At 41.5% G+C, this 23,945-nt stretch overlaps 1 protein-coding gene across 1 annotated transcript in view; it reads left to right on the top strand.

Moving 5' to 3' along the window:
• Positions 1 to 541: 541 nt before the first annotated feature.
• prkar2aa (protein kinase, cAMP-dependent, regulatory, type II, alpha A) overlaps positions 542 to 23,945 on the top strand; it is a 169,423-nt gene continuing 146,019 nt past the window's right edge. Inside the window, exon 1 of the mRNA XM_034171762.1 lies at positions 542 to 819. Within this exon, the coding sequence (XP_034027653.1) occupies positions 573 to 819 (247 nt within the window). The 5' untranslated portion in view covers positions 542 to 572. The remainder of the gene's footprint in view (positions 820 to 23,945) is intronic.

A 23,945-nucleotide genomic window follows, 5' to 3' on the forward strand; every position in this document is an offset into this window, starting at 1 on the left:
TCCAGCTGACAGCAGCTCAGTGCACATAGTGCAGAAGATAAGACCATATTTAGAACAGAATCCTGTAAATGGTAATAAAAGCATCAAATTTGATGCACAAATTTTGAAAACACAACGCTCACAAACACTGTAACTTAAATAAAATAATAATAATAAAAAAAAACTGACTGCGTGGCTTGCATGTTCAACCTCCAGCTGAAATACATCTGCTGAATTGCAGAGAAAGAGGGATTAGAAGGAAATCACTTGGCGACAGGTGCGTAAGGGGGCATTCTGTCAGAAACACTATTTCCTGCATTTTGATGGCCAAATTTGTGAAGTAAGCCATAGTGTTTTGTTTTTTGTTTTTTTCAGCCTCACTTTAAAGCCAAAACAAACGAGGCATCAGGCCAAAACAGACGTAGCAATGTGTGTCAGCAACATCCGAACTGCCAGTTCATACACAGCAGTTTTCTGAAGAAAATCATTACAAATGTTTTTAATTGACTTCAACATTAATTTCTGATTAATGTAAATTTCTCACTTATTTTCCTTTTTCCTGCAGATAGACAACAGATTTCGTACACCCAGCCATGAGTATTGAGATACCGGTGGGGTTGACAGAACTGCTGCAGGGCTACACTGTGGAGGTGCTGCGACAAAGGCCGTCAGACTTGGTGGATTTTGCTGTACAGTACTTCACCCGTTTGCGGGACACCAGAAGTCAGGATGGGGCTGGTGCAGCTGGAAAAATGGGGAAAGGAGTGATGTTTGACGGGGAGCCAATGCAAACAGAGTCCAACGGGGATGAGGAGGAGGATGACGATTCTGACTTTGAGCGTAAGTTGTTTTGCTACTTCGCTTGTCAGCTGTGGCATGAAGGTGTTTGTTGATGGTGTTGTGTGAGCAATAAGAGACATGCAGGGTGACGAGTGAGTGGAGGTGAGACTTGGAAGTGCTGCAGATGATCAACTTGTAATGTATTCAGTGACTTCCTGAGAGACAGATTTCTCAGTATGTGATGCCTAGCATGTTTCTGAATGCACACAGAAAATCTCATTGAATTGTGAGGCAGCCCTCATCCACCACTCATCTCATCTAAGCCAGTCTGATCTTCATCTATCTGGCTGCCCGTCAGTCATGCAATTGAATATAGGTTAAAGAGGATTTACAATCATTGTATTCTGTTTTTATTTACATTTTACACAACGTCCCAACTCTCATTGGGATTGGGGTTGTAGTAAGTTAACTTAAATGATCGTGCCGTGTTGTAAAAGGACTCATGTTGAAAGTAAGTTGTTGCTTCTCTTTTTCCTCTGGATCTGCTTGTTGTTGAGGTTTTTTTTCTCTGTTTCTTCTTTCTAAATTTGATTTACAGCAGATGCTCATGTTGGGTAAAGTTGATGTTGATGTTAGGTACCTTTATTATACAACCCCTGGCAAAAATTATGGAATCACCGGCCTCTGAGGATGTTCATTCAGTTGTTTAATTTTGTAGAAAAAAAGCAGATCACAGACATGACACAAAACTAAAGTAATTTCAAATGGCAACTTTCTCGCTTTAAGAAAAACACTATAAGAAATCAGGAAAAAAAATTGTGGCAGTCAGTAATGGTTACTTTTTTAGACCAAGCAGAGGGAAAAAAATATGAAAATATGGAATCACTCAATTCTGAGGAAAAAATTATGGAATCATGAAAACCAAAAGAAGGCTCCAACACATCACTAGTATTTTGTTGCACCACCTCTGGCTTTTATAACAGCTTGCAGTCTCTGAGGCATGGACTTAATGAGTGACAAACAGTACTCTTCATCAATCTGGCTCCAACTTTCTCTGATTGCTGTTGCCAGATCAGCTGTGCAGGTTGGAGCCTTGTCATGGACCATTTTCTTCAACTTCCACCAAAGATTTTCAATTGGATTAAGATCCAGACTATTTGCAGGCCATGACATTGACCCTATGTGTCTTTTTGCAAGGAATGTTTTCACAGTTTTTGCTCTATGGCAAGATTTATTATCATCTTGAAAAATGATTTCATCATCCCCAAACATCCTTTCAATTGATGGGATAAGAAAAGTGTCCAAAATATCAACGTAAACTTGTGCATTTATTGATGATGTAATGACAGCCATCTCCCCATTGCCTTACCTGACATGCAGCCCCATATCATCAGTGACTGTGGAAATTTACATGTTCTCTTCAGGCAGGTAAAGACCAATTCGCTTTGGAAGTGAGACAAAGGAACACCTCCGTTTCGGCGTGTCAGAGGACAAGTTTGGACATGTCTATCTCGGCTTTCAATGCTTACCAGTCCAGTAAGTATCATTGAAATTGTGGAGAGCTGGGCATGTCCCAACTTGTCCTTTATCACTCCGAAACGGAGGTGTTCCTTTGTCTCGCTTCATCAGCGAATCGGTCGTGACGCGCGAAGCCTCCGCGCGGCTTTCCATGACAAAATCTCTTGTTAAAAGTGAAATCTGCCGGAAAATGGCTGATGTCCAGCTCTTGTGATAACCAGAGAAAGAGCACACGATGGTCTCGTATCCACAGAGCCATCCGTTTAGAAATGGTCCGGTGGCTTGTGCCGCATCGTCGCAGCTCGGAGCCCGGCCCGCCGAGCGTCCTTAAAAGGCTAAGCTAACGTTAGCCAATCATTAAACCTTCACAGCAGTTCAGTAAATGTCACGTTTTATTTTTACATTATTCTCACCTCGATAAAGCTGCAGAACTAATCTCCGTTGGGCAAACTGGGACTTCGCATATATCCAAAAAGTGGTAGATTTCGGACTGAGTGGGTTTGCTCCATCACTCCGGCTGCCTGCCTCGCTCTGCCCAGTGATGATGCCTGAAGGCCGGCTTGTCTGTGCGGGTCGGCCCGCTGTCACTGTTCGATCAATATCCCACCGAGTCGTCAGTCCTCCCTCGGTCGGCGGCACTCCGAAAAGTAGCTGAAAAAAGCTTCTCCCAGCAGGGTGATGGGAGAATCGTTCTGCTGTTTTTTAAAGCTTTTTTGTGGTTCAGGCAACCCAAATTCAAGATGGCGATCGCTGAACTTTTTCAGATTGTGGAAACAGCCAGAGTGTGACGTGGCAATCTCCGCCCCCTTGCTGCTTCCGAAGCCATGCGTCTGACGTCATGCGTCGGATGCGTTAAAAATGCATCTTGACGGATTGGAAAGCGTTGATGGATTGGCCTGAAGTATGCAGTGTGAAAGGCCCATTAGAGATCGTCACTTTCACACTTGTCACACACGTCAGAAATGAGTCCAGCTTTTCTTCTCTCTTCCTGCTAACAGCCTCCAGACAGCACAGTGGATTTGTTTTGTGTGTGTCTGTGCATGCGTGCGCATGCATGCATGCACGAACATGTGTGGGTGCACACATACTCATGCACGCGCACATCTGTGTGCGATCATATGCACGTGTGACGAGGACGTGTGCACATGTTCAGAGTGCAATGGTACCAAACATATGCAGGGGTAGAAATACAATTTTAAACTAACTTGCACTGGTGCTAATTACAAAAAAAGTTACTTGCACAACCAAAGTCAGTCTTATATCAACCTTAAAACTCCTCCTCTGATGTGTCAGACTCTTCCTCTCTGGGCAGAGTTTGAGGGGAGAGCAGCGGCAGCTTTCATATGCCTGCGCGAATGAAACGTCCATGAAGATTATTTTATTTATTAACTACACAGATGTATAATAAAACAAATGGTAACTGGTTTATAACACAATTATGACAAAGTTTGAAGGGAAAGACAGCGAGGAACTACGGAGCCCTGGAAGTGTCATCGCAAAATGTTTTGCATGTGGAGAGAGTGTGCACACGTTTTATTATATTGTGCCCACGTTTTAAGCATCATTTGAGCAAAACAAGCGCACGATCTACTTAAACGTGGCCATAATTTGTAAAACGTGCACTCAATATTGATCTTGACACATAAATGTTGGCTATTAGTCAACAAACCATCAGACAGTGTAATACATTTCCCCATTAGAAATGGTTTGGGCGCACAAGGACATACAGAGAACTCCAGCTGCCCAGCATGACATCATCTGGAGTTTAAGCACATTAAAAGGATGCTGAGGGTGAAGCGTCTCCCTGTCGTGAGGATAACAATTTAGGTCATATTATGGAGTTAATTTTGAACGAAAGGAAAACGTGCGCACGTTTTATTAATTCATGGGCTCAATTAAAGGAAAACGTGCGCAGAAATTATCATGGCCAGAAAAAAATCACTTTAAGTGACCTCTCCCGGGTTCTTTAAAGGAACCGCAGTGGCAGCCAGTTTTTTTTTTTCACGTGCGCGTGCCGCTGGCGACGTTTGTCAGCTTTCCACAACAAATAGAGCACAGCAACTTGCTCTGTGTGTGTGAGTCATAACACGCAGGGAAGACGAAGACAACACACTGGAAATTGTTTTTTTCCTTATTTATTCCTTTATTGGTTCATTCTACTGGTGCTTATAGTTGAAAACACTTGGATAAAGTTACTTGCACCAGTGCTAGTGGAGCATAAAATTACATGCACCGCTCGAATAATACGTGCACAAACTAGCACATGAACGTACTATTTTGAGCCCTGGTATGCAATCAAATTTGCACTCCAAATGCAATGCAACAGAAATGGGATTAATTAAGCCATGTCATGTGACATACAAAGCACCAATCAAATGACAAGGATAAACTCAGCCATTATATAATCATTTATAAACAACAGAAAAAGGACTTTTTGTTGTGGTGCTTTGTAGGGATGTCCCGAGCCGAAACTGAGTATTGGATGCCGATACTGAGTATCGGATGCCGATATGGCTATTTTGCGAGAACCTGTTGGTATCGGATTTGGGAACGATATTGGGCCGATTCACGTTACTTTTCAGCGTAATGCCCACTATTGCACGTTCATATTCAAACCAATACCTGCATGTTGTACCTCTTTAGAATCAGGTAATCTCAAAGAAAATGACCAACTCCAATCTAAGCCAACCATCTACCACAAACGCCAATAACTAATAATTTATCATATTATAATTCATAATTTTCCTTTCTTACATTGTCCGGGTCTTTTGGACCTCCAAAACAAGTTGAATCCGGCCACAAGTGGGCTCATTTTGTTTGTGACACTCCACAGAAAAATAATATCCAGTTGTATGTCCCATAAGTAATGTTGTATGTTGTTATAATCCATCAACGTCCATTCCACTCCATGATAAAGTAAAAATGACGATTAAAACGCGTCTTTCCTGTGAATAACAACCGGTTTTCAACATTTTGGATTTTCCATGTGGCTTTGGCTTATTCACTAACCTGTTTACTCTTTAAATCCACTGTAAGCTCTGTTCTTGGTGGTGTTTGTAAAATGTGCATTACAAGACACTTCCACATTTGATATCCAGTGACGTATCAAACCTATGACTGTTTTCTGTTAGCCGATGAGATAAGCTTTCCAGTGTACCATGGGAATTGTAGTCTTAGCTACAAAGGCGGCCTGCATGGGTGTGTGTAAAGGTGACAGACAGAGCAGAGCGAGGCCAGAAAATTCGAAAACTTAAGCTAAAAAGTGGCCAAAAATTTTTGATTATCAGTTATATTTTTATCTGTTATTCTTATTTCCATTTTTATTCACACTATGTATATTTGGCCGCACTTTATCTGTCATGCAATGAATGAAAGAATGAAGTCAAATCATGTCTTTATTGTAGTATATACTTTTATCTTATTAGGGAGAGGAGAATAAGGAGTAGTAATGGTTTTGTGTTTTAATACTTTCAAAATGGGTATCGGCAAGACTAATCATTTAAAATATCGTATCGGAAGCCAAAAAATCTGAATCGGGACATCCCTAGTGCTTTGGCATCAATAGTCCGACTCTAAATAGGAGACCAAAATTGTTCTCAGTCAACTTGGAAAAACAGATCGTCCGTGATACTTCAAAAGAAAAAGACTTTGTGCATTTCCTCAGTCCAGCGAAAAATTGTCAGAATTTTGTCCAGCTTTTCATCCTAACAGCTCTTCATGCCTCCAGATCCTTATGGCATAGTGGATTTGTTTTTTGTGTGTGTTTTAGAAGAATTGGCACCATAATTTAGCTCGTTCAAATTGTCGCCCGTCAGTAAAGCAAACGTCATGTTTAGCTAAACGTTCCCCCACTAGTGTGTGCGTGGGCGGGGTTCCCAGCATGCAATGGTACAAATCATATGGAACCAAATTTGCACAGTAAATGGAACCATAGTTGCAAGCTAAATGCAACACAACATAAATGGGATGAATAATCCATGTCGCGTGACATACTAAGCACCAATCGAATGACCAGGATCCACGCAGCCATTATATAATAAAGAACATTATACAATGACAAACCATGAAATATGGTACATCCCATCCAATTGTTTCATCACTTGAGGCCTTAGTGACACCTGCTGGTCAGATAATGTATAGCCAATATTGCAGTTATCATGGATTGGTTTAAAGTGGATATGACACTTAAAGACAACATAGTCTTATTACATGTAACAAAGGTTATATAATTCGGTCAACCTAAGCATTTTGGGGAGATGGACGCAGTTCTCCCGTTTTATATACAACATTTGAACGTCCCGCCACTGACAGCAGACACTTTCCTCTCCCGTCTCCATGTTCTCACCGCTCACAGGAACACCTAAAATGTCAACCCCAATAATATGTTCACAATAATCTTGAAATGGTTGTAAAAATATCAGTGCAATACGTAGTAAACACGGTGGCAGCATGTTTACTGTTGTTTTCCGGCGATCGTTTTCGAAACTTTCGCCATTTATTTCCTATTCTTTCATGAAAATAATGTAACTAAACACGGATGAATGTAATGCCAGGCACTCGAAAACGGCAAGAAAAACGAAGGTAATGACGGTGGTCCGCAAGTAGTAGCTACACTATCGCGGCTCCGGAACAGTAACAAAGGCAGTAAACAGATGCTAGAATCGAAAATGCTATAATTATAGTGTTATAAACAGCAGCAACAAAAATCAAAGCCTCCCTTACCATTCCGTATTCTGCAGCCTTTCAAAATCCATTGGAATTGGCACGTCTCTTGCCTCTGCTTCGGCTCTGCCATAAACACCGTCAGCATTATTTTAGCTGCCAGAATGCTCCTGGTTTGAATGTTCGTCCGAAAGATAAGGCTCCAATCTGTAGGGTCTAATCACTGCTGCAACATCTTCAGGATCTGAGTCAGAAATAATCCACACTTGAAGAGTCAGAAAAGTTCTCGGTCTCATCACTGTCCATGCTGAGGTCCTTCTGTTCTTGTCAGTCGAACAGACAAAGACGGGACTCTACACATTGTGATGTCACGGCATCACGTGACCGCTGATGGAATGCTGCCAGCGCGCTTTCCAAGAAACACACTTTTGAGAAGCTGTACAAACTTTATTTCTCAGTGATAATGATTGACTTTCAACTTACTATACTGTATGTATATTTTGATATTTATATCAGTTTTACCTAATTTTTTGTGTCATATCCACTTTAAAATGTTTGTTTCACTTTTAGTTTCATGTTTTGAATACTGTTGTCAGTTGTGTATATTTGACAACACCGCCACAGTGACCCTTGTCTTTGAAAAGTACCTGTCTTGCACCATTAAGTTGATAACTTGTCCCATCATGAAGAGCTTTAGAATATTCCACACTAGACTTTAAAGAGTTAATTAACTGTACAACCTTTGTCGTATCTTAACTGTATGCTGTCAGGCCCCTGTGTTTCAGACTGGTAGAATCAGCGCATTGTGCAGCCAGCGGCTGTTGCCTTGTGGATGGAGATCCTGTGTTTCCTAAATGTGCTAATCCACTGGGATGGCCTTTGACTATTTTAGGTCTGTCTTTTATTCATATATACATACATACATACACACACACACTGATTTGTCAGGAACACACTTACGTTAACATACATAGAAATGCTAAATTAAAACAGATTGCCAGCCAAAGAGTGTTAAATTATGACTGTGGCTGCTTGATTGGTTATTTGATTATATCTGTGCCATTGGGCATAAATTTGAGGTCAAGACCCAGTTTGCCTCTGTTTAATATGCAGGGTGACTATATTTATCGCGTCCCATATACCACTGTTTGTATTGACCAAAGCTCATGGGTTTGACATGCTAGTCAAGTTTTTCTGAGTTCATATATGTGACATTTGATAGAAAGTCTGACCTCAGCTGTAAAATCTGGGTGCACACAGTTCCCATCAAGTGGAGGGCTTGAGACCAAATCCCTGTCGGACCAGAAAGTCACTAAAGTGCCTCAGGTGAGGTCCATAATTCCCAAGATGGTCCTGGTGTGCAGTTGAGCTCATTGCATGGCACATTGACATCAGTGTGTGCATGAATGGGTGAATGTGAGGCATCATTGTAAAGCACTTTGAGCCTCTCCTCAAGTTTCTAATGCAACAGCAGCTATGTTGGAGTTTTTTTTATCTTTACTGTGAAAAGCCAGTTTTGCAGCAATAACATCTGATGTACAGTATCTGTTATATGTAGGGAAAAAGTCTGCAGTTATTCTTATTGGGTACCGTCGTCTCATTTGAGGGTGGGCACTAAAGAGGTATAATTCTATTTCCGGGCACAGCCCCCGTCTGTCCCTATCAGAAACACAGCACTTTTTCTGAGTTTCTGGGCAAATTACACAGCAAACAAAGTGTAAATGCAATGAAAAGTTAAGGATGCAGTGGAAAGCAGACATGCGTTGTGGTTTGTTTCTGATCAGGACCTCAAACACATAGAGGCGGTTGTGTACTTCATTAGAAGTGATGCTGTGTTTTTGCAGGCTGTCCCTAGAAGTGGTCAAATCCCACGATATGCAAGGTCAAACTAGTCTGTGTGCACTTGGGATGATTCATCAGCGTGGTCGTAACCTTTCATCTGTGCATGTATAAAGTGTGCATGTGCCTGTAAATGGAAATGAGCTTTATTGCTGTTAATCTGTTCCCATGAGCCATAAACTCAAAAACACCACGTGTGAACTTTTTTTTTCTGCTTTGTTCTCTGCACAAGATCACTGTACAGATTGAATGTGTTTGGTGAAAGGAGATAATGTTTTGGATACAAACTGTTGTGCCATCATCATATCTGGAGGGGTTTTGGGGTGGGGTGTTACTTTGAGTAATGTCTTTGTTGATACTGAGCTTCAGTTATGAAAAGCGGATCGAGTGGTCTTGAATTTTAGTCCACAGTTCAACAACCGCTATGTTGTGTGAAGATTTAAGAGCAGAGTGATGCAAGCATGCAACAGATCTTGAAAATCTGCAAAACCATAGTATTAAAACCCTTAAACTGACCATTTAATTTGTATTTTTATATAAATAGAAATATGTCTTTGTTCTTCTTGGAGGTCTTACGAAGAAGCACGTGTTTCAGATTTGCTGTGTCTCGTATCAGTCACATAGTGCATGTTCATACAGAAGCACGAGGATGAATGGATGCCTCTGTGATCGATATAAATGACGCATTTTATTTAAAAATGGATGCTGGGACAGATGGGTCTACAGATGGCAATGCAAATGAAATTAATGAGTTTTCACAAGACTGTAGAGATAAAGCACATACTATATGACAGAGTGATTGAGGGGATGGAGTCATTTGGACAGAAACCATAATAATGTTATTTGTAGCTCCTTGCACTTTTTGAGTGAAGGTCATGTTGAAAGGTTCTGTGAATTAAACATGCTGCAAAACATTTAAAGAAAGATTTGTGTTGAGTGTGATACTAATTTTTTATACCTTTTTTTTTTTTGCCACTTTTTACTGCAGACAAATATCTGCCTCAGATATCTGTATCCGACTCCAAACCTTGCCGATGATCAGTATCGGCCCCGAAAAATCCATGTCGGTTGAGCACAAATCATCACAGCCCAGGGAAAACCTTTTTTTGAAAGATGGCATTTGTAAATACAGTAAAACCCACCTAAACTGTCATCGTATAAACCGGATACTCGCACTCACTGGACAAAAACAAGTCCCAATTTTTTTGTATGGTTTTCCGTGTAATAAACTGCGTATATACCGGATTTTGCATGACAGATTTTCCATCGCGATGTATTCCCCTTTTAAAAACTGCTCACATGTACCAGACAGCAGTCTGGGGTTTTCCAGTCGCAACAGAGGTATGAAATAAAGTTCAACACAGACACTCACCAATACAAGGAAAGTGGGTACCTTGTTTCCTTGATTAAAAGCCTGGGCATTTTTTTTTCTTCACACAATGGTCAGACCCGGTGTAACAGTATATCCCCCCCACCCACCACCCCTGACAGGCAACATTCCTACAGGGCAGCACTAGGATATCTTTCCCCCGGTGGGAAGATAAAGTTACACCGGCACCTAAATGAGGCTGGGCATAATTCAAGGCCAGTGATTACAAAATGCTGCTTGTTGCCTGCACCGTAACACTCGCGCGTGCACACAGTCACACACTAGGGTTCTAGCTAGCGCAAACTTGCATTACGGCCGTTACACTATAATTTTGGACCGTTACGATTTTCAATACGTCTGTAATCAACCGTTTCTGCAGCGCAACTCCAGTTTGAAGCGTGAATCTAAGCAATGCTTAGATTCAATGGCTCGTGGCTCTTTGATTCCCTGCTCTTCAGAAGCGGTAAGTCCACTTCTTAACCCCTCTGAAAGCCATTAAAATATCATGAGTCACTTTTGTGTGGATTAAAGTCACTAAATGGGACTCTTGTTGCAGTCGAGAAACGAGAATCGTCCTCCGTTCCATGCTTCAAATGCTGCGCGGCTCTGCTGCTGAGAGTCCGCTTGGAATTAACTTCAAAACGAATCGCCACTTTAAATAAAATGACACCTCTTACAAACGTTGCAATACAGACAATAAACTGCAGTCGACTAAAACATTTTTTTCCTCCCAAAATGAGACGTGTTGCATTCTTTATAAACCTGACCTACAGCACAGCTGCAAGAGCTCAGCTCATAGGTATGGAAAGACATTCATGCCAATAATAATGTCTGAAAGGAAATGCTTTTGACAAAAATTAACAGATTTTATTTCTGTTTATGTCCAGAGATCAAGGATCCACAATGTAGAGTTTATGTCCAGAGTTTAAGGATCCAGTAACCAATTTCATATTTATTTACTTTAAGACTCAATAAAATGTTGTTCAATTTCAATTTAATCAGCTTATAAAGCGCCAAATTACAACAAAGACCGTCTCAAGGTGCCTCACACAGAACAGTTCAACATAAAACACTAAAATTAATAAATAAAAATAAACAAAATTCCAATACCTAATTAAAAACAGAAGTAAAAGAATAAAACATAACAAAATAAAAACTACTCATAAGAAAGAGAATAAAAATGTTCACGGACTGCTTCACTGAGGGCCATGTACTGGCTAACCCAGAATGAGATTGCCCACTCAACAAACTTCCCCAGCCTTCTGGAGATGATGAAGGGACTTGGGCTGTCGTACCTGGCTTTTCCCCTTTGGGTACCCCTAGAATGGCTAATTTTTAGCTTGAATTTTCAAAAGCTTCCCCCCTTCCACAACATTCCCTTGGTCACTTCGCTCCCTCGACATTAACACTACGCTAAAATTTTGTCTTATCTAGAACCCTGCACACTGTGTGTGTGTGTGTGTGTGTGTGTGTGTGTGTGTGTGTGTGTGAGAGTGAATGAATGAAGTTCTTTTGGTTAACGTTGAGTTTCTGTTCACAAGCTTTTTCTAACTTGGTGTCCTGCTGACAATTCAGTGACGTGCTCTCGGAAAGGTTGATGGAAAGATCTCCTATTCTTGTTGAACACTGTAAATGCAGCATGTTTTGACACATTTAAACAAAATGGAGCAATGAACTGTGCATAAAACTGTTTCATTATTCCTTGGTGTTATTTACTTTTGTGCTGCTGTTTCTGCCCATGTGTTTGCTGTACTGTTTCCTGTTCTCATCTCTGTAATCATAGCTCAGTTTGTTGCAGTTAAAAAGTGCAGGCGCTCAACATGTGACATGTTGCACGTTGGTGGAGATCCAGAAGTCCTCCTAAGTGATGTCACTGATGTTTACAGAAATAGTTGAGTGCTCTTAGGTTGACAACGTAGTGGCCGTCATTGACTGTGGCTACATCAGAAAACTTAAAGGAAAAGAAAATCCACTGATAAAATACAGCTGGGAAGATAGACTGTGCTTTAAATGAATGAAAATGAGGAGCTCTTACAACTGAAATATCCGCCTCCAAAAGTTGCATTTAAGCAGAATTCGTTCATAAATGCCGCCATTGACGCAATTTTAGCTAATCAGGGGGAAAAAAAATCCCTGGATCACTTGCGGAACTGCTGTGACGTAGCATAGGCACAGAAAGCTACACATGGCAAACATGCGCTGATGTAAAAGTCCTCTCTCTCCCTCGCTCGCCGTTTCCCTGCTGAGCAAACATGAAGCCTTTCAACTGTAAAATAAATGAAATTTCTAAATGTGTCATCAGTGGTGCTCACGGGAGTAATTCTGGCTTAACACTGAAGGTTATTGGTGGAAAAGATGGCACCACTGTACACGGCCTGTCGTCTACCTCTGCGCAGTATTTTATTGCTACTGCTGTTTATATTGGTTTTTATTAGACAAGTGTCACCGCTACTGGTGTATGATTGCCAGACTCTTTTGAATATCCGTGATTCTGTCGCTAAATCACAGATTTTTGGCTGTAGTGGACAATCGAAGATGGCCCTGGCGTTTCTGGCGTCTCCACCCCACTACCTGCAGCTTGTACTTGTCCCGCAAGCACCACAACAGAAAGCGGGGGAAATGAGGCAGTGTACTTGTCCAACTGAGAGCTTACCTGGCGCAGTCGTCTGCATCTGATCCCACGGACATCACGAGGATTCCCGGAGGTTACAACGGCTTCACAGTGCGGCGCTCTTTGGAGGTCCGATGGCTCCGATCAGCTGATCCAGGCACCGGCTGGCAGCGCGTCAGCGTGTGTAGGCGAGGCTCCGTACAGGGAAATCTTCGCCCTGTTGTTCTGAGCGGAATATCCTCACAACCCTGCGCATCGCGCTCATTAACACCAGGTCTCTCTCAAACAAAACTTTTGTCTTGAATGACTTTTTCTCAGCGCGTGAGTTGGATTTCCTCTTGTTGATGGAAACGTCGGTAAACCCAGGTGATGACAGCGTTTTTACTGAGCTCCTCCCTCCGTGCTGCTCTTTCCTCAACGCACCGCAAGCGTCTGGACGAGGAGGCGGACTCGCCACTGTCTTCCGGGATAATTTTACATGCAAGCCTTTACATGTAAATAATTATTCCTCTTTTGAGGTACAGTTGTTTACTTTGGAACTTGCTTCCCCCATTTTATTTGCTGTGCTATACCGCCCACCTAAATACAATAAGGATTTTCAGGAATTTTCTGAGTTTGTGGCAGAGGTTGTGCCCAGATATGATCAAACCTTGATTTGTGGAGATTTTAATATCCACATCTGTTGTCCAGTTGATCAGCTGGCCATTGATTTTAAAAAACTTCTTACATGTTTTGATCTAATACAGTCTGTGGATGGGCCGACACATAATGCTGGTCATACTTTGGATCTTATTATTTCTCATGGCTTGTCTGTATCACTCACCGAAATATCAGACACTCCCATCTCAGATCATTTGCCCATCATTTTTGAAGTTCCTGTACCTCCACCTGTCAAAAAGGCTCCTGTCCCTGCCTCTTGCCGCCGGATTGTTACCTCTTCAACAGCCGGAGAGGTTGCTACTGCCTTCATGGACATAGATTTATCTGCCTTGGATACTGATGGTCCTCTTGCATGTTCGGACAGTCTTTTATCATCTTTTTATTCTTTGTGCACTGGGATCCTGAATACAGTTGCCCCTTTCAGGCTTAGGTCCTCTAAACCAAGGGGAGATCCTTGGCTAAACGACTCTACTCGTGCCCTCCAACAGCGTTGTCATCAGGCAGAGCGACGTTGGAAAAAGGATAGACTACATGTATCTCTGGAGTTTCTGAGGGATAGTCTCACACAGTATCAGAGAGTTGTGAAAGAGGCAAAATCCCAATATCTGTCCCATATAATTTCCACAAGTGATCATTGTCCTCGTGTGTTGTTCAATACAATTAACTCTGTTTTGTGTCCCAACACATCTTCTTTAATGGACACTACTGCTTCTACTTGTGAGGACTTCTTGTGCTTTTTTGTGGCCAAAATGAAGTCTGTGAGAGGTTTATGCGACAGCAGCATCAGTGCAGACCTGTCTAATGCTGCCTCTGGCTCTGCAGTGTTTGACTGTTTTGAACCTGCCTCTCTCTCGTCCCTTACAGGCACTGTTAAATGTATGCGAACTACAAACTGTCCCCTGGACATCATCCCAACCAGACTGTTGAAAGACGTGTTTAACACTGTTGGTCCTTCCCTTTTGTTTTTAATCAACACTTCCCTAAGCTTGGGATGTGTGCCTGACGCTTTTAAACAGGCTGTAGTAAGACCGTTACTTAAAAAACCACAGCTTGACCCGGCAGGTTGATCTAATTTTAGACCTGTGTTTAATTTGTCTTTTATCTCAAAGGTTCTTGAGAAAGTTGTTTTTACACAATTGCAAAGGTTTGTAGATTGTAATTCTGTTTTGGAAAAGTTTCAATCAGGGTTCAGATCAAGACACAGCACAGAGTCTGCACTATTGAAAGTGCACAATGATGTCGCCCTGTCTGTTGATGGTAAATGCCCTGTTGCTTTGGTGCTGCTTGATCTAACAGCAGCGTTTGATACTGTTGATCATTCTGTTCTTTTATCCCGACTTAAAAATGTTGGTATTTGTGGTACAGTATTGAAATGGTTTGAATCATATTTATCAAACAGGAAATTTTCTGTTATGATCGGTGACCTGTCCTCTGTTGCCCCTCTGTCATGTGGAGTGCCCCAGGGCTCTATTTTGGGTCCCATTTTATTTTCTCTTTACATGTTACCATTGGGGTCCATAATAACAAGACAGACTTTCATTTCACTGTTACGCAGATGATCTGCAAATCTATCTGCCAGTGTCATCAAATCGAGTGGACAACATTAAACGTCTCATGAACTGCATAGCCGATATAAAACGGTGGCTAAACCAGAATTTCCTCCATCTAAATGAGGAACAAACTGACTGCATTTTGTTTGGCAACACCTCATTTGAAGACTTTGGGTTACTGGCTTCTAATTTTAAATCTACAGTAAAAAACCTTGGTGTCATTTTGGACAGTTCTTTAAGATTTGAAAACCAGATTGCCAGTGTGGTTAGAGCGAGCTTTTATCAATTATGTCTTTTAACAAAGGTAAAACATTTTTTAAACCGTTCAGACCTTGAAAAAATAATTCACGCTCTTATTAGTTCAAGATCGACTACTGTAACGCACTTTATGTTGGAGTCCCTCGGTCCTGTCTGAATCGCCTCCAGCTGGTACAAAACTCCGCTGCCCATTTTTTAACAAACGTACGTAGACGTCAGCACATCACCCCAGTCCTTTCTTCATTGCATTGGCTTCCAGTTTCTTTTAGAGTTGATTTTAAAGTTTTGCTTTTTGTTTTTAAAGCCCTCAATGGCCTTGCCCACCTGTACTTGTCTGAGCTCCTGAAAGTTCGGAGCTCGACCAGAGCCTTGAGGCCCTCAGATCAGCTCCTGCATGCCCCCCGACATGCGCACTATCACTGACTTTGGCCTCTATCAGCTCCTGCATGCCCCCCGACATGCGCACTATCACTGACTTTGGCCTCTTTAAATCTAGGCTTAAAACTCATCTTTTCAGGCTGGCTTTCAACACGTAGTAGCACAGTGACACTTTACCTGAATGTATTTTCCTCTTTTAGTTGTGTGCATTTATGTATTGTTTTAATTGTCTTATACGTTTTAAATTGTTTTTGTTTTATTGTAAAGCACTTTGGTCACCTTTGGTGTTGTAAAGGGCTCTATAAATAAATGGTTGGTTGGTTGTTTTTTTTTTTTTTTCCCCCCATTCAGTGGAGAGAAAGTGAATCTCTGTTCAGCTGTCTTCCTCAGCTGTGTTCTAAGATGCTGTTAAAGCGTTTCACAGGTACATTGGTACATTGAAGTGGCTGATTTTTCAGTAACAATTCAGTTCATTTTTTGGAAAATCCATGCTCGGCGGCACAGACCATTTGAACCCGAGAACTGGGCGGAAATTTGCCATTACCGGTGGCTTAACTCTTGGCTGCGGTGCATGGAAGAAACAGCTTGCCTTCACCTCAGAAACCTCCCCATCCTTTACTCCCGTTCAGCAGGAAACGGAGCAGAGTGCAGGCACCACGAGAGGTTTCATAGACGTGGTTTCTCTCCAGTGTTGGAACGGGAAATTCCGGGTTCCAATCGGCGATAATTCGCCAATCAGAACCCGATATCAATCAGTTATGTTGATTGCTGCTTACGTGCTTTGCCCCTTCTACACTGAAAAGCGACACTGGCGGAGTGTTGAACCTCTGTCTGTGACGTCACACATCGCTGTTATAGCAGCTGGCATGGCAGCCTGCTGGTGGCTTTAGACCAGTCATACAAAAACACTCATACCTTTAACATAAATGATCACACATGCTTACAACTTTTCATATGGGCTCTCAGTATCATAATCTACCAACCCAATGATAAATTAACTTTTCCATTACTTTAAGTAAACACTAAATTTCTGGATGTTAGAATTTGTAATTTGATTATTTAAAATTCCAAAACCACAATATATTGTGCCTGTCTTGCTTTCTTCTTACAGTTTCTTTGTGTTAAACATTCAAGCAAAGATTAACAACCATTTTCTCAACAACTTAACTAATTGAATAATCTGCCTTTTGTTAAGTATTACTCAGCACTTTGCTGCAGCAGAAGGTCAGTTGGTGATGCACAATGTCAGGAAAATGACTGTCAGCTCATTAAAAGCTGAAAAGATGAATTATAAATTATTAGTATTTGCAGATATGAAAATTGGTACTGCTGTGTTAGTGTATAGATAAAAATGTCCAATAATGTTTCACGTTCAGACCACTGTGGCTCAAACTGCAACGTATGTAACTCCCTTTATGTCCGGGTCCACCGTCAATGTCTTATTAGTTCACGACACTAGCCAACAAACGGCCTCATGATTTACTGGAGAAATACATTCTAGGAAATGTTGTCTATATGTTGTTTCTAACCTTGCAGCCTGAGAAGTTTTACTAAGTTTTGTTTTAAACCATGAATAAGGACCTGAGCACCTTAAAGCAGCAATTTGTGATGGATTTAATCGTTAATGTGCCTTGAGGCACATCGTTTTTTAAGAGTTGCTGACAACACGATGCTAAGAGGCTTAAAAAACAAAAAACAAAGGTGTTCTCTTTAGTGTAGGGAAAAACCTCTGTGAGCTGTTTAAAAAGGGAAAATAAAGAGCTACTGAAGTTGTCTGTCAACCTTATGTAGTTGAAGATAAGGATGAAATATAACATTGTAACACACCAGAGTTTATCCAACACAAGACCGAGATCATGATCAAGTTCCTGGTTTATCTCCCCTCTCAAACACCAGTAACTCAACAAGTTGACCCTTTACAAACTCAGCCACACACAGTAGGGCTGAAACTATTAATGGAGTAAAGCCTTGGTCCCACCGAATAATAAGCCATGCATAATGAGCCACGCATGGGTGTGTAGTGATCATTTGAAGAATGACCCACTTTTTCATCTATCACGTATCCACTACTAAGGCGCCTCTATGTGCATCTCTGTACCCCGCATGTGCCACATAGCAGCCTCTAGTGAGCCATGACCGACCGGTCATTAGAGCCTCAAATGGCTCGTATCAGCACGAAGCTGACTGACTGCCTGTCATTGGGATTTTACAGTGTTCTTTCTTACTCCAAGCTAATGGCATAGGCGGTCTCAATTTTACTGTTTTACAGAAAATTGAAACGTGGCATCAGCGTACAATTTACATCTCACACAAGTTTCAATACTTTTCTTGTTTTTCATGAAATTTGTCAACTGTATAATTATAAACATGTAAATGCTGTTTGTCATTTTCAGGGCTGTGGAAACTCCATGGATCTGCAAAATTCTGCAGATTTCGTGTTTAACTCTGTAATTGTGATAGTCACTGAGTTTTTAACATGTCTATCACAAAGTGTTCTTTTATACGACATCATGCAAGCTTTATAAGTCCGCAGCGGTCCGCGGACACTGATCTGTGTGTTACACATACAAATCAGTATCCTCGGAGCCGCAGAGTTACGAGGAGAAAAAAGCCTGGCTATTGCGACAGTTGTCGTAAAGTGGGACTGGTTGGTTGCTGCCGCGACGCTTACGCTAAACATAGCATGTAGACATTTTAGAGCCTTTAGACCTTTAGAGCTCTAAAGTTTTTAAAAGAGGAATTGTGCAGCATGTCTATGTCACGAACCAGCATCGGACAGAGAGAAGATGGTGAAAGATAATTTAAGTCTGATAAGGACAAGAATACTTGGAATTGACGCTGGCTTCAATAACACATTTGAAAGATGAAACGGGAATTAAGCGAACTGTGCCCTCAGGAAACACAGTAAGAATTTTTCTCTCTGGAAAATAAAGATTGTGCTGTTCAAACAGGATTTTAGAAAACATTATGTGACTTTTCATTAATCTAGACTTTCTTTCATTGGGGAAAAAAGACTGGCTTTGAATGGATTTACATGAATTTACACAAGAATATAAATGAGTTTTTATTAATGAAGACTTTTTTCATGGGGAAAAAAGACACTGTGGATTTACAGGAATTTACACAAGAATATGCGGCTTTTTACTATAAGGTATGTTGTTGATATTTTACCATGATTTTCAAAATATTCTCCAAGCTTTAACTGTGGTTGTTGAAATGCTGTAACAGTCTTTTCAGTCTACATGAATTTCATGTAGTCTAATTGTTCTAAGTTAATGCATAATTTGGTTTACAATTAAAAGGAAAATCATTCCAGGTCCTACTTCCATGTCATATTCTGTTATTTCAACGTGATCATTGATGGTTCAAATGAGAGGTTGAATACAGGGTCATTTAAATATGCACTCATTTTGAGATTTTTTTTTTTTTTTTGTTCCAGGACATGCTGAATGTGTATCATTAGATAAAAAATTAATTTGGTTTCTGAGATCCCATGGTGTTCGAGACTCAAGCTCCTGCGGGCCTATGCCCCCCAGACCCCCTGCAAATTTTCCACGGATTTCACAATTTTCATTTCACAGCCCTGCATTTTGTATCTATAACATGTCCTACCATCACTGTAAGTGTATCAGTTCAGTGCATGCTTCGAAATGAAAGTAAAGGAGGGAAAAACCTCCTACGTTTATACACTCAACAAAAATATAAATGCAACACTTTTGGTTTTGCTCCCATTTTGTATGAGATGAACTCAAAGATCTAAAACTTTTTCCACATACACAATATCACCATTTCCCTCAAATATTGTTCACAAACCAGTCTAAATCTGTGATAGTGAGCACTTCTCCTTTGCTGAGATAATCCATCCCACCTCACAGGTGTGCCATATCAAGATGCTGATTAGACACCATGATTAGTGCACAGGTGTGCCTTAGACTGTCCACAATAAAAGGCCACTCTGAAAGGTGCAGTTTTGTTTTATTGGGGGGGGGGATACCAGTCAGTATCTGGTGTGACCACCATTTGCCTCATGCAGTGCAACACATCTCCTTCGCATAGAGTTGATCAGGTTGTCAATTGTGGCCTGTGGAATGTTGGTCCACTCCTCTTCAATGGCTGTGCGAAGTTGCTGGATATTGGCAGGAACTGGTACACGCTGTCGTATACGCCGGTCCAGAGCATCCCAAACATGCTCAATGGTTGACATGTCTGGTGAGTATGCCAGCCATGCAAGAACTGGGACATTTTCAGCTTCCAAGAATTGTGTAGAGATCCTTGCAACATGGGGTCGTGCATTATCCTGCTGCAACATGTTCTTGGATGTGGCACAACAATGGGCCTCAGGATCTCGTAACGGTATCTCTGTGCATTCAAAATGCCATCAATAAAATGCACCTGTGTTCTTCGTCCATAACAGACGCCTGCCCATACCATAACCCCACCGGCACCATGGGCCACTCGATCCACAACATTGACATCAGAAAACCGCTCACCCACACACGCTGTCTGCCATCTGCCCTGAACAGTGTGAATCGGGATTCATCCGTGAAGAGAACACCTCTCCAACGTGCCAAATGCCAGCGAATGTGAGCATTTGCCCACTCAAGTCGTACGAACTGGAGTCAGGCCGAGACCCCGATGAGGACGACGAGCATGCAGATGAGCTTTCCTGAGACGGTTTCTGACAGTTTGTGCAGAAATTCTTTGGTTATGCAAACCGATTGTTTCAGCAGCTGTCCGAGTGGCTGGTCTCAGACGATCTTGGAGGCGAACATGCTGGATGTGGAGGTCCTGGGCTGGTGTGGTTACACGTGGTCTGCGGTTGTAAGGCTGGTTGAATGTACTGCCAAATTCTCTGAAACGCCTTTGGAGATGGCTTATGGTAGAGAAATGAACATTCAATACACGAGCAACAGCTCTGGTTGACATTCCTGCTGTCAGCATGCCAATTGCACGCTCACTCAAATCTTGCGACATCTGTGGCATTGTGCTGTGTGATAAAACTGCACCTTTCAGAGTGGCCTTTTATTGTGGACAGTCTAAGGCACACCTGTGCACTAATCATGGTGTCTAATCAGCATCTTGATATGGCATACCTGTGAGGTGGGATGGATTATCTCAGCAAAGGAGAAGTGCTCACTATCACAGATTTAGACTGGTTTGTGAACAATATTTGAGGGAAATGGTGATATTGTGTATGTGGAAAAAGTTTTAGATCTTTGAGTTCATCTGATACAAAATGGGAGCAAAACCAAAAGTGTTGCGTTTATATTTTTGTTGAGTGTATCTTGGTATCAGTTGAAATGAGTTTGAAAATATCCACATCCATTATCATGCATCACTAGTCATAGTATGTCTTATGACTGAACTGCAGAATGTTCATGACTGTATTCCGTTATTTTAGACTGGTTTACTGAAGACTTGAGGATAAAAATGTCTGAAAATCATTCTTGCATGAGAGAAAAGCTTCCTGGAGGCACAGGATTTTATTATTTCGGGCTGCAGTTTAGGAATATCTTTGTTACTGGTGAACCTAATGTAACTTAGCTAGCGTGTGTGTGTATGTATGTAGTGGGGGGTGGCTGGAGTGGGGTTGTGCAACATGTGATTGATTGCCGTTTGTCCACCATGCACTTTCAGCTTGCAGTTCAATCTAATGCATCATATCCCTCCAGAGACCCACCTCACCAGATGACTGACAGCGCTAAGTGCAAATTTCTTCCAGCTTGGTCTGCTTGCCTGGTTTGTAATACACCACCTGTCTGCCTCAACATTCTTATTTCTGTCAGTTGGCACTTTCGTCTGTTTTGCACAGTTGTGCTTTCTGTATTTCTGTTGTCTTCTTGCTCTTTTTAAATATGTTAATTGTAGGGGTCTATACGGGCTCGGTTTTATTGAAACATCAGGATAACCAATAACCATAGCAATATTCCCATACCAATTTGCCATCAGGCAAATAATGAAAAACTAAGGCCCCGGTCTACTGTATTTGCCGTGTAGAGGTGCACCCTGGGCTGACACACACACACACACAATAGCAGCAGGAATGGCCCAATCGATGTCTGTTTTTCTCCATGGGTAAGCAATGTTGGAATTTATTTTATGGAGAAATTCTAACTGATGCCTCATACACCTGTCGTTACAATTATTTGCGCACACCAGCAGCTAAAAGACAGAGTGACCTATAAGAGCCCATTCGATCCCTCTTGCGGCAGGTTTTCACTCTTGTTCTTGACACTTAGAAAATGTGGGGCCATTCGCGCTGTTAGCACGAAAAGAGTGAGCAGATGAAGTAGATGTGAAATTTGTGTAAGTCAATCAATCAATCAATTTTTTTATATAGCGCCAAATCACAACAAACAGTTGCCCCAAGGCGCTTTATATTGTAAGGCAAGGCCATACAATAATTATGTAAATCCCCAACGGTCAAAACGACCCCCTGTGAGCAAGCACTTGGCTACAGTGGGAAGGAAAAACTCCCTTTTAACAGGAAGAAACCTCCAGCAGAACCAGGCTCAGGGAGGGGCAGTCTTCTGCTGGGACTGGTTGGGGCTGAGGGAGAGAACCAGGAAAAAGACATGCTGTGGAGGGGAGCAGAGATCGATCACTAATGATTAAATGCAGAGTGGTGCATACAGAGCGAAAAGAGAAAGAAACAATGCATCATGGGAACCCCCCAGCAGTCTACGTCTATAGCAGCATAACTAAGGGATGGTTCAGGGTCACCTGATCCAGCCCTAGCTATAAGCTTTAGCAAAAAGGAAAGTTTTAAGCCTAATCTTAAAAGTAGAGAGGGTGTCTGTCTCCCTGATCTGAATTGGGAGCTGGTTCCACAGGAGAGGAGCCTGAAAGCTGAAGGCTCTGCCTCCCATTCTACTCTTACAAACCCTAGGAACTACAAGTAAGCCTGCAGTCTGAGAGCGAAGCGCTCTATTGGGGTGATATGGTACTACGAGGTCCCTAAGATAAGATGGGACCTGATTATTCAAAACCTTATAAGTAAGAAGAAGAATTTTAAATTCTATTCTAGAATTAACAGGAAGCCAATGAAGAGAGGCCAATATGGGTGAGATATGCTCTCTCCTTCTAGTCCCCGTCAGTACTCTAGCTGCAGCATTTTGAATTAACTGAAGGCTTTTTAGGGAACTTTTAGGACAACCTGATAATAATGAATTACAATAGTCCAGCCTAGAGGAAATAAATGCATGAATTAGTTTTTCAGCATCACTCTGAGACAAGACCTTTCTGATTTTAGAGATATTGCGTAAATGCAAAAAAGCAGTCCTACATATTTGTTTAATATGCGCTTTGAATGACATATCCTGATCAAAAATGACTCCAAGATTTCTCACAGTATTACTAGAGGTCAGGGTAATGCCATCCAGAGTAAGGATCTGGTTAGACACCATGTTTCTAAGATTTGTGGGGCCAAGTACAATAACTTCAGTTTTATCTGAGTTTAAAAGCAGGAAATTAGAGGTCATCCATGTCTTTATGTCTGTAAGACAATCCTGCAGTTTAGCTAATTGGTGTGTGTCCTCTGGCTTCATGGATAGATAAAGCTGGGTATCATCTGCGTAACAATGAAAATTTAAGCAATGGTGTCTAATAATACTGCCTAAGGGAAGCATGTATAAAGTGAATAAAATTGGTCCTAGCACAGGACCTTGTGGAACTCCATAATTAACTTTAGTCTGTGAAGAAGATTCCCCATTTACATGAACAACTTGTAATCTATTAGACAAATATGATTCAAACCACCGCAGCGCAGTGCCTTTAATACCTATGGCATGCTCTAATCTCTGTAATAAAATTTTATGGTCAACAGTATCAAAAGCAGCACTGAGGTCTAACAGAACAAGCACAGAGATGAGTCCACTGTCCGAGGCCATAAGATGATCATTTGTAACCTTCACTAATGCTGTTTCTGTACTATGATGAATTCTAAAACCTGACTGAAACTCTTCAAATAGACCATTCCTCTGCAGATGATCAGTTAGCTGTTTTACAACTACCCTTTCAAGAATTTTTGAGAGAAAAGGAAGGTTGGAGATTGGCCTATAATTAGCTAAGATAGCTGGGTCAAGTGATGGCTTTTTAAGTAATGGTTTAATTACTGCCACCTTAAAAGCCTGTGGTACATAGCCAACTAACAAAGATAGATTGATCATATTTAAGATCGAAGCATTAAATAATGGTAGGGCTTCCTTGAGCAGCCTGGTAGGAATGGGGTCTAATAAATATGTTGATGGTTTGGATGAAGTAACTAATGAAAATAACTCAGACAGAACAATCGGAGAGAAAGAGTCTAACCAAATACCGGCATCACTGAAAGCAGCCAAAG

The sequence above is a fragment of the Thalassophryne amazonica genome, chromosome 6, assembly GCF_902500255.1.
Source record: "Thalassophryne amazonica chromosome 6, fThaAma1.1, whole genome shotgun sequence".
NCBI lineage: Eukaryota > Metazoa > Chordata > Actinopteri > Batrachoidiformes > Batrachoididae > Thalassophryne > Thalassophryne amazonica.